At 40.9% G+C, this 15,396-nt stretch overlaps 11 protein-coding genes across 11 annotated transcripts; 7 read left to right on the plus strand and 4 right to left on the minus strand.

Moving 5' to 3' along the window:
- Window positions 1-136: 136 nt before the first annotated feature.
- SS1G_12716 (hypothetical protein) lies at window positions 137-1,281 on the plus strand (the record flags this gene model as incomplete). The annotated part of the gene is made up of 3 exons (XM_001586091.1): window positions 137-178; window positions 231-1,157; window positions 1,210-1,281. The coding sequence occupies 3 exons, from the start codon at window positions 137-139 to the stop codon at window positions 1,279-1,281; spliced, it is 1,041 nt and encodes a 346-aa protein (XP_001586141.1).
- A 623-nt stretch (window positions 1,282-1,904) lies between these two features.
- Window positions 1,905-2,187, minus strand: SS1G_12717 (predicted protein; the record flags this gene model as incomplete). The annotated part of the gene is made up of 2 exons (XM_001586092.1): window positions 1,905-1,966; window positions 2,040-2,187. 2 exons carry the CDS (start codon window positions 2,185-2,187, stop codon window positions 1,905-1,907), a joined length of 210 nt encoding a protein of 69 aa, XP_001586142.1.
- Window positions 2,188-2,429: 242 nt separating this feature from the next.
- On the plus strand, window positions 2,430-2,716 carry SS1G_12718 (predicted protein; the record flags this gene model as incomplete). The annotated part of the gene is made up of 2 exons (XM_001586093.1): window positions 2,430-2,525; window positions 2,657-2,716. 2 exons carry the CDS (start codon window positions 2,430-2,432, stop codon window positions 2,714-2,716), a joined length of 156 nt encoding a protein of 51 aa, XP_001586143.1.
- A 1,328-nt stretch (window positions 2,717-4,044) lies between these two features.
- Window positions 4,045-4,470, plus strand: SS1G_12719 (hypothetical protein; the record flags this gene model as incomplete). Its single annotated transcript, XM_001586094.1, has 1 exon — window positions 4,045-4,470. One exon carries the CDS (start codon window positions 4,045-4,047, stop codon window positions 4,468-4,470), a length of 426 nt encoding a protein of 141 aa, XP_001586144.1.
- Window positions 4,471-4,835: 365 nt separating this feature from the next.
- Window positions 4,836-5,099, plus strand: SS1G_12720 (hypothetical protein; the record flags this gene model as incomplete). Its single annotated transcript, XM_001586095.1, has 1 exon — window positions 4,836-5,099. The coding sequence occupies one exon, from the start codon at window positions 4,836-4,838 to the stop codon at window positions 5,097-5,099; it is 264 nt and encodes an 87-aa protein (XP_001586145.1).
- Window positions 5,100-5,394: 295 nt separating this feature from the next.
- On the minus strand, window positions 5,395-5,583 carry SS1G_12721 (predicted protein; the record flags this gene model as incomplete). The annotated part of the gene is made up of 1 exon (XM_001586096.1): window positions 5,395-5,583. One exon carries the CDS (start codon window positions 5,581-5,583, stop codon window positions 5,395-5,397), a length of 189 nt encoding a protein of 62 aa, XP_001586146.1.
- A 2,210-nt stretch (window positions 5,584-7,793) lies between these two features.
- SS1G_12722 (hypothetical protein) lies at window positions 7,794-8,381 on the minus strand (the record flags this gene model as incomplete). The annotated part of the gene is made up of 2 exons (XM_001586097.1): window positions 7,794-8,083; window positions 8,120-8,381. 2 exons carry the CDS (start codon window positions 8,379-8,381, stop codon window positions 7,794-7,796), a joined length of 552 nt encoding a protein of 183 aa, XP_001586147.1.
- Window positions 8,382-9,134: 753 nt separating this feature from the next.
- SS1G_12723 (hypothetical protein) lies at window positions 9,135-9,449 on the minus strand (the record flags this gene model as incomplete). The annotated part of the gene is made up of 1 exon (XM_001586098.1): window positions 9,135-9,449. The coding sequence occupies one exon, from the start codon at window positions 9,447-9,449 to the stop codon at window positions 9,135-9,137; it is 315 nt and encodes a 104-aa protein (XP_001586148.1).
- Window positions 9,450-10,116: 667 nt separating this feature from the next.
- On the plus strand, window positions 10,117-11,713 carry SS1G_12724 (hypothetical protein; the record flags this gene model as incomplete). Its single annotated transcript, XM_001586099.1, has 4 exons — window positions 10,117-10,361; window positions 10,422-10,637; window positions 10,707-11,162; window positions 11,215-11,713. 4 exons carry the CDS (start codon window positions 10,117-10,119, stop codon window positions 11,711-11,713), a joined length of 1,416 nt encoding a protein of 471 aa, XP_001586149.1.
- Window positions 11,714-12,984: 1,271 nt separating this feature from the next.
- Window positions 12,985-13,641, plus strand: SS1G_12725 (predicted protein; the record flags this gene model as incomplete). The annotated part of the gene is made up of 1 exon (XM_001586100.1): window positions 12,985-13,641. The coding sequence occupies one exon, from the start codon at window positions 12,985-12,987 to the stop codon at window positions 13,639-13,641; it is 657 nt and encodes a 218-aa protein (XP_001586150.1).
- A 1,012-nt stretch (window positions 13,642-14,653) lies between these two features.
- Window positions 14,654-15,231, plus strand: SS1G_12726 (hypothetical protein; the record flags this gene model as incomplete). The annotated part of the gene is made up of 2 exons (XM_001586101.1): window positions 14,654-14,916; window positions 15,102-15,231. The coding sequence occupies 2 exons, from the start codon at window positions 14,654-14,656 to the stop codon at window positions 15,229-15,231; spliced, it is 393 nt and encodes a 130-aa protein (XP_001586151.1).
- Window positions 15,232-15,396: the final 165 nt, after the last annotated feature.

Raw genomic sequence — 15,396 nt, forward strand, 5'->3', positions numbered from 1 at the left:
ATGAAGTATAATTATCTCTAGAATGGTCTTTGCCTTGAGATAAATACAGATAAGCTCTGAATTCCCAGCCTTTTTCAAGCTTCAGTCTCACGTATTATTTTGAATCTCTTTCCTCACACTCCCACAAGTCGTCATCATGGCCAAAACTATAGTCGTATTAGGAGCAACTGGCATCCAGGTATCCTATCTTTCACCTTCATACGAGTGGTTCATACTTACATTTATCATAGGGGGGTGCTGTCGCTGCCAAGTTTCTCTCGCTAGGATGGAAAGTTCGAGGAATCACTCGAAATACCTCTTCGCCATCGGCTCAGGCTCTCTCCAATCAAGGTATCGAGGTTGTCAGTGCTGACCAAGATGATCCAGCCTCACTTATCCCAGCTTTCTCTGGCGCAGAAGCAATCTTCGCTGTTACAAATTTCTGGGAACCATTCCTCAAAAATTATGTAGAGCTTTCGAAGCAGGGAGATCGGGCTGCCGGTAAATACGCTGCTGCCATTGAGATTCGTCGAGGCAAAGCAATTGTTGACGCCGCGGCCAATGTTTTGCAGGATGAAGGAAAACTTGAGAGATTCATTTGGAGTACCCTGCCCCCCTTCAAAGAGTTGAGTAAAGGGAAATATTCCTATGCGTATCATTTTGATGCAAAAGCGGAGGTTACGAAGTACTTGCAGCAAGAGAAGAAGGATTTGTGGGAGAAGAGTAGTTTGCTGAATATGGGCATCTATACGACGAATGTGAAAGAGAGTGGGGACGCCTTCGGACTAAAAAGAAAGGTATGGCTTTATTATTACTGGCTGAGAGATCGTGGAGCTGATATGATTATGAAGAATGATGGTTCAGGTGAATGGATCTACCACAGTGCCGGCCCTAGTGCGGCGCAGCATCCATTTGTTGTACCGACTGATACAGGTGCTTTCGTGGAATTGTTAGTTCGAAGTCCTCCCAAGCAAGACTTATTGGGAGTTAGCGAAGCAGTAAGCTTCGTGAAGTTTTTTGATGTTTGGGGACGCGCGGCTGGCAAAAAAGTCACTTGCGAAGAGATCGCCGTCGAAGCGCACGATAGGGCTCGTCCGGGGGGATTTGGAAGACAGACAGCAGAGGCCGTGGCTTGTAGTGCGGAATTTGGATGGGGAGACTTGGTCTTGCCTAAAGATGTAAGTTCTATTCCATGTGAGACGAGAGAAATGTTTGAACTGACGTGTTCAGCTTGATTCCAATATCAAAGTCACCAGCATAAAAGAGTATTTCGAAAGTGAAGACTGGAGTGAATACAATTAAATTTATCTAAATAGATATGAAGTGTTTTCGAAGCTGAAAATCATTGGACTGATCTATCTGGATAAATAGAGATATCGCCTTAAGATATCTTCTTATATGATGACCTCAACAATAGATAGACAATGGCATCAATTCTATTAGGCACTCTAATAATCCATGACTAAAGAAGTCGGTGTGAAAATTGTGAGGTTCAGGTCCCATCACCTCAGCCAAGTGAAGTTTTTGTGTGGCTGATATCTACAAAAGCAGTGATAGATTACAACGCCATGGATTTGATATTACACTGCATGTTAAAGTAGCAAGGATTGATGGGAGTTTGATGAAAATGTAACTCCGCCCGCAGTCCCAACATCCCAAAAATCCGATCAAATCGAAACTATTGCTATGGATAGACAGCCAGGAAAAAGTATTTGACCCAAAAAATTGTTCCAGGGTACTTTGGCAGTAGGCAGCCTATGGAATTTTTGTTCTATTAGATATCCCTTCATCGTCATGTTTGCTTGTATGTCGATATCAATAAAAGCATAAGATTGATAATTCAAAGAGTTACTAGTTAAACACTCGGGTAACAGCAAGAACAAAACTTTATTTTGACTTGATCAGAAAATCATGATTATAAAACGTCAAATTGAAGAAATCAGAGCAAGCAATCCGGCCATAGCACGAGTCTGAACTGGTAAATTCACTGTTCAATTTCAACAAAGTATTATTGGAAAGAGATATATTGCGTAGCGGAAGAAGTGATTGTCAAGGAAAACAAAACAAAATGATAAATGGCAGATCGAGTTGGTCCATAACGAAACCCGCACGATTGGATCTCGAGAGTAGGTTTTTGAGGCCGTTGAGAGAGAGAGAGAGAGAGCAAGAAAAGTGTCCAGTCAGCAATGAAAGCGTCAGCACGTACATTTTGTGATGCTAGTAAGCAAAACAAGAAGAAAAAGAGGAAAACAGGCAAGTAGGAGATATTGTGGAGAGGTGGATCTGAGATATGGATGTTGAAAGAAGTGCTTATATATAAATAAGTAATATCGCAATTTAATGAAGATATATGTTTCGAACTTGTGACTAATTCTCGGCAAGAGTGACTGTGTTCGCTCGGATCAAATGGAGAGGATGTACCAGAGATCCTACAGAGTGGATAGCATATCATGGCTTTCGCACATATAAAAGCACCCGTATTGGATACTCCTTTACCATTCAACAGAAGTCGAAGGCTTATGAAACGATTTAGACAATTATATTTTGTCCTCCCGCGCGAACTTTGCCAAGGTCTAAATCTCCACCGAGAAAAAGGATTTCCTTTTTCCTTTCAACCACGCCACTTTGAAGACTTCTTCATCCCATGATTAGGATATAATGGCAACGATTCCTGCAGTGCGTCGAGTTGTCTTTCGAAATCGCTTCAAATGATAATGGAGGTAAAAATTCAGGATAAATGTGGGATGAATGAAACAAGATTTCTATGACACATCTTCGTTTGTTGCTTCCTTCCTATTTCACCATTTGGTTACATAATCACCTCGCCCACAATGGATGTTAATAAACAAAACCACTGGTGTCTTCGAATATGCTTTGATCTTCTTGATATCATTATTTCCTAGTCTATCTCAAGAAATTCATACCCACCGTCATTATCACCTTTTCCTGACTCTGTTTCCATGCCCATATCACAAGATTCCGTTCTTTCATCTCGCGGACCTCAATCATGCTTTCAGCAACATATCGGAACACAAAATCTCACCCATTTTCAGATCAATTGTGCATCGTGCAAATGTTTTGTCAGTCGGAAGATTGAAGCCAATCATGTCAAGCTCTATTGCTATCTTTAAGAAACATCATCACAGCTAGCACAGTGCTCAAGGTGAAAATTTTCATCCCCTTTACTTCCTCCTTCGCAGCGAATTAAGCGATTTGCGTCGATAAGACAGTAGACCGCCCCTATCTATGTAAGTCACGACCGATGACAGCACCCTAGCAGTGTACTATCTATGGAAAACCCAATCGTAAGCAGATTCCAGCATGAGAATGAGGAAGGTCGCGACGGTGATGTCCTCGGAAAATGAGGATCTGATGCAGCCCTGCCTTTCTGATGATGGAGTTCGGGCTCAACTGGGGTGGGATTGGATGAGATGGCGAAATCAAGACGTCACGATCTTAGATGCTGCGCAATAAAGATTATCAAGTGGTGTCTTCATATCTCGGTTCATCTTTGCATGCAAGCATTGTAGTGTTTATTCATTACTTAATTGAAATCCTTATCGGTATCGATATCTTTGAATTCGATATTCATACTTTCAAAGATAGTTCCGCTAGTTCTATGGTTTCAGGGATTCCTTATTGTTCCCAAACGCTGTGACCATTAGCAAGCATGCTCCCCCAGATTCCTTATCTCAACATCCCGAACTCCCTCTCATCATGGCTCGCATGTCACTGCATGGCTTGTATTGTCTCCGTCGCGTAGGAAATCAATGATACTAAGTATGCAAGAATGAAGTCGCTCATGCTTCATGGCAAGGCTCAATGATGGGATGATTTCACAGCCTTAAGTCTTGAATTCATGGGTTATGGTTTCCTTATCTCGGATTTTGAAGGGAGGAGCTCGGGACATAATTTAGAAGAATTTCATACCCCATTTTTTAGGATCCCATAGACTTACTTTCGCAACAATTCTGCAACACATTATTCAAACTTATATTATTAGTTATTGGAGCTATCAATATGTTTACAAGATTTTGATAACGTCTTGAGTGGTTGCTATTCCCCATGTCTGAGGAACCAGGCAAGTATCCTGAAAAGGGGAAACGTGATGGCAGCAACATCTCATCTATATCACGATCCGAACAGATTGCAAAAGCGGCCGAAATTTTGGGTGTGGAGAAAGGTGAAACAATATCGGCCGATGACGAGTTATTGGCATCCCTGGGATATCGAGCTGAACTAAAACGCGAATTCTCATACACCACTGTCTTCGGACAAAGTTTTGGTTCTATGGGTATCGCTCCAGCAATTGCTGAGAGTATGGTTTTCAGTTTAGGCAGTGCCGGGAGTGTGGGAATGGTATGGACGTATCTGGTTGGATGTTTGTTGCTTATTCCAGTGGCATTGAGCCTGGGGGAATTAGGAAGCAGCATGCCTACTTCCGGAGGATTGTATTATGCAAGTTGTCGATACCCGAAAATGATTGATTGACTCATGAATACTAACACTTGACAGTGGGTTGCATGTCTCACACTACCACGGCAGAGGGCTTTCATGTGCTGGCTTGCGTACGTTTCTTCATCCGTGATTATGTCTATAACAAGCTCTAACTGTGTCGTTTTAGCGGTTATATGAATGTCTTAGGGTATATCTCGATATACGTATCGACAATATATGCAGCGACCCTTATTCTTGGCGCGATCTGTAGTATCAATACAGATTCTGCGTTTGTCGCTACAAAATATCAGAACTACGATATGTTCGCAGCAACCACCTTCTTGACCTTCGCAATGACATGCGTGCCGTCACAAATTCTCTCTCGTTTTAACATGTTTTATATATTCCTGTAATTTGCTATGCTTTTTGCTCTGATTGTTGCTCTCGTTGCTGGAACACCCCTGGAACTCAAGAACTCTGCAAGTTTTGTCTTCGCAGATTTCGAAAACATCGGGTTTTGGACGAATAATGGTTGGGCCTTCATGCTCTCATTTCTTACACCAGTATGGGTTGTTTCCGGATTTGAAAGCGCAGCGACCATAGCAGAAGAGGCTAGCAATGCTGCCAAAGCCGTGCCATTCGCAATGGTCTCTCCGCTGATTACAGCTACAGTGACGGGATGAGCAGTTATTATAGCGATTGCATTCTGTATGGGAACAGATGTGATTGGTATAGTGACGTCACCATTAGGTCAATATTGGGTTTCTTGAGACCAGAAAGAGCATCAGATTGAATTGATTGATTCTCTAGCTAAGCAGTTAAGCTGCGAGTATATATTCAAAAAATGAAGGAATCAGGTTAGGTATTCAGCCTTCGGAATTAAAGTGCTTTGAAATCAAAATATTGAAAGCAAACAAACAGTATACCAAAAAGGAAAGAATGAATTAAAAGTTGAGTTTTGTTTGCTCCTTATATGCATCATGCAATATATATGCATATGCTGCCAAGATCCCAGGAGGTCAACAGATCAAGAGTTATCCCATCATAGAAATCGACAGCTGGAAAGTTGGCTGAGAGATAAGTTGGTGTACAGATATCGTCCAATGTAAGAGCTTGCGTCAAAGCTGTAAGTGAAGCAATAGCAAGGGCAAGATGTGAAGAACGCATATTGATCTCCTCCGGCTAGTTTGAACCGTGTATGTTTGAGAAGCAGAAGAGCAAGATGAGATGAGGATGAATCACTTGAGTTATCTTCGGTTATTATATTCATCATTCCTCTTCGTCAAGATGCTGTAACCCAATTGAATACCTGCATGTGATTTGAGTCTTGCCACAATATAAATTCGGCGAAATAGTTATGGCCTAATCGTGCTCGGTTCTAGTTTTCCTTACTCAATACCTGCCCAAGGTGGATTGAGGATATTCGAGTATATTGTTTCGGGACCGAGTTTAATTCCCTTTCTCCATATATTCCGGCATTTAAATCCCCACGAGGGATCTTAACCGTTTAGCGTCATCAAAGTTCTTTGATATATTGTTTCAAGCCCCACAAACCCCACAAACCAATCGCCAGCTCCGTGCTTTGCCTAAGCTTAACAGAAGAGTAATCCCCACGCATTACGCGTTGTGCTCGGTGAGCTAGGAATGCCATGTGCTTGGCATCGTTGATTGGTGTAGAGCGTGAAGGGTACCGGCAATCTTTAACCTTACTTCCGAGGTGAAGCCGAGGGTATATACCACGATCGATTTCCGCCGGAACACGCATTAAGCTGACCGCCTGCTGTTTGTAGAAGGCGGTGAAGCATGAAGGCAGTTTAATATCTTCTTGATTAAGCATTTTATCAATCAACCAAAGCAACATCTAAGGTAATATGACGAGATTTTAGGTCATTTTGAGCCAGGACTTAAATATGCAATTAGAATTAAATTATCTTTTGAATTGAGGGATTTGTATAGGTTTTGTGAATTCATAGTTTTAGTGAGGAAAGTTGTTCAAGCTTTGGTAATATTATATGGGGTAAGTTAACCTTACCCCAACTTTATATTGGTTCAATTAATCAAGTATTCTGTCGATCAGGGTTGGATATCGCGCAATGCGTTTTCGTGATTGTTATAACGTGGTTTAACATCATGTGGGCCACTTTTACCTCAATTATTACCTCTTCACTTCAATATGCGATTTATCAACAATCTATAATAGAAACGAATAATAAAGAAGTACAAATCTTTCTAGCTATTGAAGCTATTCAAAAAAACAAAAAACTAAGCATTCGAAAGACTACTAAACTATATAATATCCCGTGTACAACAATCCAATATAGAATGAATAGTTTTATCTCTTATATAGAATATTGTTACGAGGTTTGCCGTCTAGATCACGTGGAAGTGCTCTAGGCTCTCGAGGTGGTTTATAACTAGACGTCAAGCAGGGACTTAAAGTAATGATAATAATGCAATTCGTAACTAATAGTAGAGTATACTAAATGATTGATCTTGAGCACGAAGCTCTATACAAAGGAAATCCGTCTTGATTATATAGACCTTCATGCTAATCGTCCCCTTGGTCCCCTCGGTCCCTTCGATCAAGAGACCGAGGGGATCTAAGGGACCATGTGATTACATAATTGGTCACATGATACGAGATCCGAAGCCGTCGTAACAAATTGTTTGGAAACGAAACCCAAAAATTAGTGAGAGTGAAATACCAGAAAATTCTTGAGGATGCTAAGTATATTTGTATTTCAGTTGTTAAATAGTATTAGAAGTAATCCAAAGCTTTTTATAAGGCTATGAAATATAATACTTCAAAAGTTATTGATACTTGTGACGGAAAAGTCGTAAACGGAGTCAATTCAATTACTTAGAATCTAAAACTAAAGAACTAAGAAGATTCTAAGTAAGAAGGTCTTTATATACAGGGCTAGTGCACGTGAGCCACTAGTGGGTAACAACCGTCACGTAACAATACTTTTGGAATCAAATCTTTTCTTATTGTTATTTCTGTTTGCTTGGCTTTGGATTAAATGTAAGTAGAATTGTGTGAAATTATTATTGTATAGTTTATTAGAGAAGGTATTAAAAATATATGGTAGTGGAAGTGGCTCTAGTATTGACTATGTAGTGTATCTCATAAAAGGTCCAATTAGGAGGAGCCCTTTTTCCCAATCATGGTTGGTATAATCTAACCCGATTCGTCGGTAACATTACTAATAAAGTCACATGATTGGTAATATTACCATTTGGTAACATTACATGGTAACATTACCTATAACGTGTTTCATCACCCCGTGCACCATATCACCTCGTGCACCACTTTCACCTCAATTCCTATTTATAATCATATATAATTCAACAATTACTTGATCAATTGATTTAAACTAAGCACTATCTAATAATTTAGGATCTATATTATCATTAGAACATATTCTTGCATTATGACCTGTTATTCCACATTTACTACAGCATCGATTAGTCGATGCCTCTCTATTAGAATTCCGCCTATTTTGTTGTCTATCGCGTTTAATCTGAATATCCATCTCTTTTTGTGATATAATATCATTAGCCTCTTGAATAGTGAGAGCTCCTTCTAAACGTAATTGAATCTTTTTAGCATGTCGACATTTACTTAATCCCATATTTGTCAATCGAAGATCATGATTCTCAAAAGCTAAAATCGTGACAGTATTAGCTAGGTATTCTATACCCTTAATTAAAGGATCTGTAGCCTTAAATATAGGTGTAGGAAAACTAGAATGATGCTGAACAATAATAGATCGTACTAAAAATGCTTGTGAAAGAGCTTTGGTGGTATTGTGAGGTGTTTGTGAGACCCAATCGGGTATATGACTCGGAGGAAGCGAAGGAGGAGTAGGTGTATGGATTCGAATATCCATTCTAGAGAGTATAGCATCGGGATTAAAAGGGACTAATCCTGTTCCTCTAAAGCCTGTTTTCATATTCTCCATTGTAATTGCTTGTTTGTATACAATATTGAATACTATAAAGAATTCGATTTTGGAGATATAATTGATATGTATCCATATATACCCCTTAATTTGCTTGTTATATATGCGTTTTAGTATATTAAAACAACTAATATCAAGAGATTGGATGAGATAACTTGAATGAAATAATAATCCGATAGCTTTAATCTTATGTTCTATACAATAGTTCTGAAAAGAGCCTGATTCATAGCTTTCATATCCATCTAAGACTAGCATTCGATATACACTCTTCGTTCGGAGTTTCGTATACTTATCAAAATGCTTTAGCCATTCTAAACCCATCTCATTATTCGTCCATCCATTTATAATAGTTTTAACCACCTATTCGGAAGGTATATCCGTCTTGCTATATCAATTGACTAGATGCATTTGTCCTTGAACAAAGAAATATGGAGGTATATTCTCCTTTGTCGCATTACCACATACAATCGCTGTCGACCATTCTCTATTGCCTGACTATATTCCTTTACTTTTGCCATATCTATCTGCATTAGTAATAACCATACTAGAGAATATTACTCCCATTATAAAGCCTATTTCATCAAAATTCTATATATCACACTTCTGTATTCTATATTTTGCCTTTATATTTTTGAATAGTTAAAATCATTTATTAATAAGCTTAGGATCCTCGCAAAGAGCCTTTTGGAAATCGTAGATACGATTCAAACACATTTTTAGAATATTGTATCGATTCACAAATCGATATGCCCATTATTTACTAATATACTTTCCACCCCTTGATTCAAGAATGTGATTCGCCATACTTTCAACACTTATGAATTTAGGACTAAATCCTCGCTCATCCATATCGATTATATGCTGAATAATAACCTCCTCTTCAATTTTAGTAATTTTATGCTGTTTTTGACGATATTCGGAGGTAGAAGTGATCCCTTTCATTCTACGCATGAATGTCGTATGAGTAATATTATAAATCTTGACAACTTTCCGGAGGCTTAAATTTTTATCTTTAGCCATTGCCTCCATCGCCATAACGATATCGCGTTCATTTAATGTCGATACCATAATTATTTATTGATAAATCGCGTATTGAAGTGATTGATGTGAATTGAGGTGAAAGTGGTGCACGAGGTGATATGGTGCACGGGGTGATGAAACACGTTATCGGTACTCAAATTGGATCCACTATGCTCTGACCATCGGATTTGTCTGATCTCGAAAATCGAATCCCTTCGGGGTCTCGGGAATTATAGAAACCATAAACATACGCATCACATTGTCATACTTCGGTAAGGTAATTTTATAAGGAAGGCCATCTGATAGTAGCAAAATCATTCGAAATCATATCATCAAAATCATGAAATTTCTTCCAAATCATTATAACTGCCGGGTCTAGTTGATCATATTAATGGATGACGTTTACTTAAAAAGCTTGGTAGCGGAGTCTAGAATAAACATCGCAACCATATAGGGGATCTTGTGGGAATCGGTGAAGAGACAAATGGGGAAGTTATGGAACACAGCCTCGTCAGCCTACGAGTACACCCTTATCACCATAGCCCACAGTAATATTCAAAAGAGGTTGAGCGGAGAAGACTGAGGGTATTTCACGAATTCATTCATGCGTTCGAAAAGACATAAGAGGCGACGGCTCGCCATCTTAGCCTTGCCTCATCGTCAATCCATCAACTAAGGGAAGTCAGACTTTACTTCCCACATACCTTTATCCATCATGGTCGCCGTCACAATGAAGAGCGCTGTTGCAGCAGTTGTTGCTCTCGGCGCTTCAATCGCCAATGCTCAATTGGATGCAGAAGCATATGCTAGTGCCCCTGTCAATCTTACATTGTTGCCACAACCTATCGCCATTTCCACCTACACTGGTGACGGTATTGTTGGTGCTCTTCACAGACCTTTGAATACCAGCGACCCCAAGGCAAGCATCGCCATCATGGTCATGCACGCCGAGCAGGATTAGTGAGTGCCCATCAGTCATTATAACCACAAATAATCCATTAACCACAGAGTCTCTTGCAGCTGGGCGTTCTACCCTTGCACCCAATTGACTGCTCGTGGATACACCGTCCTTTGCAGTAACAATGCTGCATCCAAGACCTCGCTCATGAACGATCTTGACTTCCCATCTATGATGACCAACGTCGGTGAGATGGTTAAATGGCTACGTAATCAGACCTACATCGAGAAGGTCGTTCTCTTTGGTCACAGTGGTGGTGGAGCCATGATTTCTGAGTAGTAAGTACTTATTATTCCTTGAGCAAATATCTCAAAGATGGCTACGCAAAAAAGACTAACATTCAACAGCCAAAATATTGCTGAGAACGGAGTTTCTGCCTGTAACGGGCCTGAGAAGATCAGCCCTTGCTCAGACGATGTTGCTGGTCTCCCATCTGCCGACGGTGTCATCTTGCACGACGCCAACTACGGTCTTTCCACCATGGGATTCATGAGTCTCAACGCTGCTATCAAGAACGAAACCACTGGTCTCCGTGATATCGACGCAACTCTTGATCTCTACAACACCACTTATGGCTACAACGCCAGTGGCGGAAGCAGCAACTACACTACTGATTTCCTGTCTCGCTGGTACACTGCTGCTGCTGCCCGTAATAACCGTCTTCTTACCTTTGCCCAGAGTCGTGCCAATGCCATCAATAACTATAACACCTCTGATGCGCTCTTCGATGATGATGAGGGATTCATTATTCCTGATTCCAACTACTTGGGGATGAACAACAAGGTTATCGCTGAAGACACCTCGTGAGTTCAATTGTACCCTTACCCTAATACATCACTAATATGTCTCGCTTAGTCTACTATCCCACACCACCTACGCTCACCCACTCATCCTCAACAACGGTACCGTTAGTACCCAAATCATCAATACTGTCCGCGTTGCTAGCGGTTCCGATGGCGCCTCCTCCTTTTATGGCGGAGCCCTCAAGACCACCATTGGCCGCTATCTCCGAACCTTTGCCATTAAAGTCGGTGTTGACTACAAGATCAACGAAGACGGTATCGACGGTGTTCAATGGAACTCCTCTCACATGGTTCCTATCAACGCTATCAAGGGTGTCAAGGTCCCACTCCTCTTGATGGGTAATACCGGACATTACGAGTACTTGAATGCCGAGAAGATCTTCCTTGCTTCCGTCTCTAACGATACCTCGATTGCTTTCGTTGAAGGTGCCCAGCACGGTATCAACCCATGTACCGAATGTGAGACATATCCTGGACAGTACAACAACACCATTAAGAACGCTTTCGACTACCAAGCTGCTTGGTTGGAGAAGGCTGGCCGATTCATCTAGGTTGTTAATCTAATGATTGATGGAAATCTCTGCCAAATATAATTAAAAGTGTGCATATAGCAAAGAGGTTGAAATTTTGTATATACATATACTTCTATAGATAAATATTTACCTTTTACGATTTTTAGATAATGATCTCAACTGTTAATACCTGCCATGATGAGACCAAGAACTTCTTATGGTAAAGGATACTTTAGTCTAGCTAGAATCTGCAACAGAATTGTCCGACTTTCAATTATCGAGACTCAAGTTTGAGCTACAGTTTGTATTTCTCCATCGGAGAATCTTCATCTGGTAATTACCAATGTAGCCATGTGGCACAGTCAGGAGAAGTGGATCATTAAAATCCCCTCATCCCCTACGACATTCTATCTATCCTATATCAAAAAAGAAAATCATACAATTGCATATCCAATTTTTGAATATGTTATACGAGTAAATCGACATAGTTGGTGTCAATTCAATATAGTTCTACAATTGAATCAATTACAAAAGTCTCGAGAGATTTGCCAGACCCCACTCAGAATTCGCGAAGGATCATTCAAACCATGGCACCGCTGTAAGCACTAAATCTCGGCGGCAATATCTTTGCTTCCATCCAAATAAAGCTTTACGATCTGTGTTGCATGGTCTGCGCAAATGTTAATTCAATCTTAAAGTTCAACGTTCTGGGTTATGTTGTATTTTCATCCTTCTGCTTATTCTTGATCTGTGCGGCTCATATTCCTCTGGCCATATCTTTCTATTTTGCTTTGTCTCTTCATGCTGTTAGAAACATACTCTCTTTTGATTTTTCTTTTTTCTTTTTCCCCGGAATGTATAGTTGATGAATTGATCGAAGTCTCTGCAATTCCGACATTCCTTGTTCAAATGGTGTCCACAATCTTTCCTGATTGTATTCTCCAAACTTCAAGTGCAACAATTACGACTTGGTTACCATTATCCACAGCATAGCCTTCTACAACAGCTTGCTCGAGTTTGGTATATATTGGTACGGGGAAAGATGCCGGAAAAGTTTTTGGATGGGACCCCTTATACCAAGCTGTTCTTGACACTGGTTCTCCGCGATGTTTTGCAGATGAAATGGCCAGTTGGTGGCTAGAGCCATCGAGTGTTACGATATCTTTGGGTCCGACGTTCAATTGTCCTGCAGCGTATAGCACCGTTGCAACTTCCGTTCATAGTGCGGGTGTTACATAAGTCTTTTGTTGTCCTACGTATGTGATCACGATATTATTATTCATCCTACAAAAGCAATTTTGTCGGGAAAAATGACTAGCATCCCCAGCGATTATAATCTCTCAGTCCTACTTCCAACGCATTCTTACGGCGACTACCCAACCCAATGCATGTCCACCCTCATCGCCGGTGATATCCTCAAATATCAAACTCCCATCGGCGGCATTTACCAACCCACAAGTTTGACAGTTAGCTCAACACTACTTGTACACGGAGAACATAAAAACGGATGGAATATCGATGATGCCGTATTCACTTCCATGATGGGCTCTTCACAAACCCCATCAAAAACAGCAACAACAACCTCATCTATCACCACAACCTCCTCTACAGCCTCCTCCACAAACAGCGTATACACGACAACAATCAACAGAGAATCAGGAGCTGCAATCACCACAAAAACATTACAATCAGCCACCCTATCCTCTTCCCCCTCAGACGCCCAATCATCCTCATCCTCAACCTCACTTACCAGCCCTAAACCCAACAGCAATTCTACTGCACTTGCGGCCGGAGTAGGTATCGCTACCGCCGTCATAATTCTCGGTCTTGCAGCTGCTGTATTCCTCTTAAATACAACGCCGAAAAAAGCATACACACAACGCGACACAAGAAATCGATTGGAAAGAAATTTATGCCTCTCCATCATTATTTTGTCGTGGACACGCTGCGAACGAGTTGTCGAATGAGCTTCCCCCGAGAGAAATGGACGGAGGTGTTAATGTGATAAAGGAGTATTATGCTCCGAAATAGAATGTGCATGAGATGTGAATCAAAGAATCTTTTTGGGGATTATGTATTCGGGGTGTTAATGCATTGATAAGTTCGTATGTATATTATGATTGATACCAAGGTTTGAAGGGACCACTTTGTTTTGATGGAGTGGGAAAGAATGAGAATATCTTAATACTACTCATTAGACTAAACTAACTGAAAAAGTTTAATGTATTTCCAATGGATGAAAGAATGAATGCTAAAGCTATTATTGATCGATAGGTATCAATATCAATGAGTCGAGGTTGTAATCAAACCAATCAGGAGAAAAATATGAAATCCATGCCCTCTAATTTCTCCAGCCCTTCAATTTCCTAACGCACATCCTCTTCTCCATATTTTTCCCTCTCAACATCTTTAGACTGCCTTCTTTTATACCAATTCGCCATCAATACAGAATCCACAGCAATAACATCGCATCTATGCAAATCCTTTACGATGATATACAGAAATTAGGGTTTTGTTGTTACGCGTGTCATTCTAAGCATATGGGAATAGCTTCAATAGATGAACAGTCAGATGAAAGAACTATGCTAAAGAAGAAAGGTCTTCCTGTAAGGATCAACGCTTTATATATTGATTGACCACGTGACTAGCTAGCGTATCATACTAGGCAAGGGCTTAGGTATAACATCACTTGGATAATATGATTTCCGGATAGCCACAATCGCAATCATCCCTAAGCCCAATAAGCCCGACTATACCAACCCAAGATCATACCGCCCGATTGCTCTACTTTCAGTTCTAGGCAAAGGCCTTGAAAGACTCATTGCGAAGAAAATATCATGGCTTGCCCTAAACTACAAAGTCCTAGCAAATCAACAGTTCGGAGCTCTACCACTGCGATCCTCAGTAGACCTCACATCTTGTGTCACACATGATATCGAAGCATCTTTGAAACAAGGGTTAAAAACTACACTTCTCACAATGGACGTGAAGGGAGCTTTTGACGCAGTATTACCAGGACGACTAGTGAACCGCCTTCGGGAACAAGGATGGTCAAACAAATTGGTTAAATGGGTACAGTCCTTTGCCACCAATCGTTACATCAAGATCCGACTGGACGGCGAGATCGGCCCAAAAACAAAGCTAGAATGCGGCCTTCCCCAAGGCTCTCCAATCTCCCCGATCCTGTTTATGCTCTATATTGCGCCCCTTTTCTGGATGGGCAATCCACGGAAGAGATTCGGGTACGCTGACGATATTGCGCTACTAGAAACATCCGATAGCCTCCAAAAGAACTGTGATACTCTTCAAGCAAATATGCAAGAAGCTCTCGAATGGGGAAAAACCGAAGGTATCACCTTTGACCCCAAAAAATCTGAGCTAATACATTTCTACAAGGGACATCGCACACTAACTGAAGCTCCCTCAGTACACACTGGCTCCCTGAACATCGAGGTGAAACCTGGTCCGCTCAGATGGCTTGGAGTCTATTTCGACAGAAGACTAAACTTCAAGCCACATATACAGATTCTTACAGCAAAAGCCCTCAAAGGAGCTAATGCACTAAGATCCTTCAATAACACATGCCGAGGGATACCCTCCTACTCCACCAGAAGAGTGGCTGTAGCCTGTGTACTAAAGAAATGCTACTTTGCTTCGGAAACATGGTGGCCAGGCCGAACCAGATTAAAGAAGAATGCCTCGAACGTGTCAATTTCAAATGT

The sequence above is a fragment of the Sclerotinia sclerotiorum genome, genomic scaffold (genome assembly GCF_000146945.2).
Source record: "Sclerotinia sclerotiorum 1980 UF-70 scaffold_22 genomic scaffold, whole genome shotgun sequence".
NCBI classification, from domain to species: Eukaryota; Fungi; Ascomycota; class Leotiomycetes; order Helotiales; family Sclerotiniaceae; genus Sclerotinia; species Sclerotinia sclerotiorum.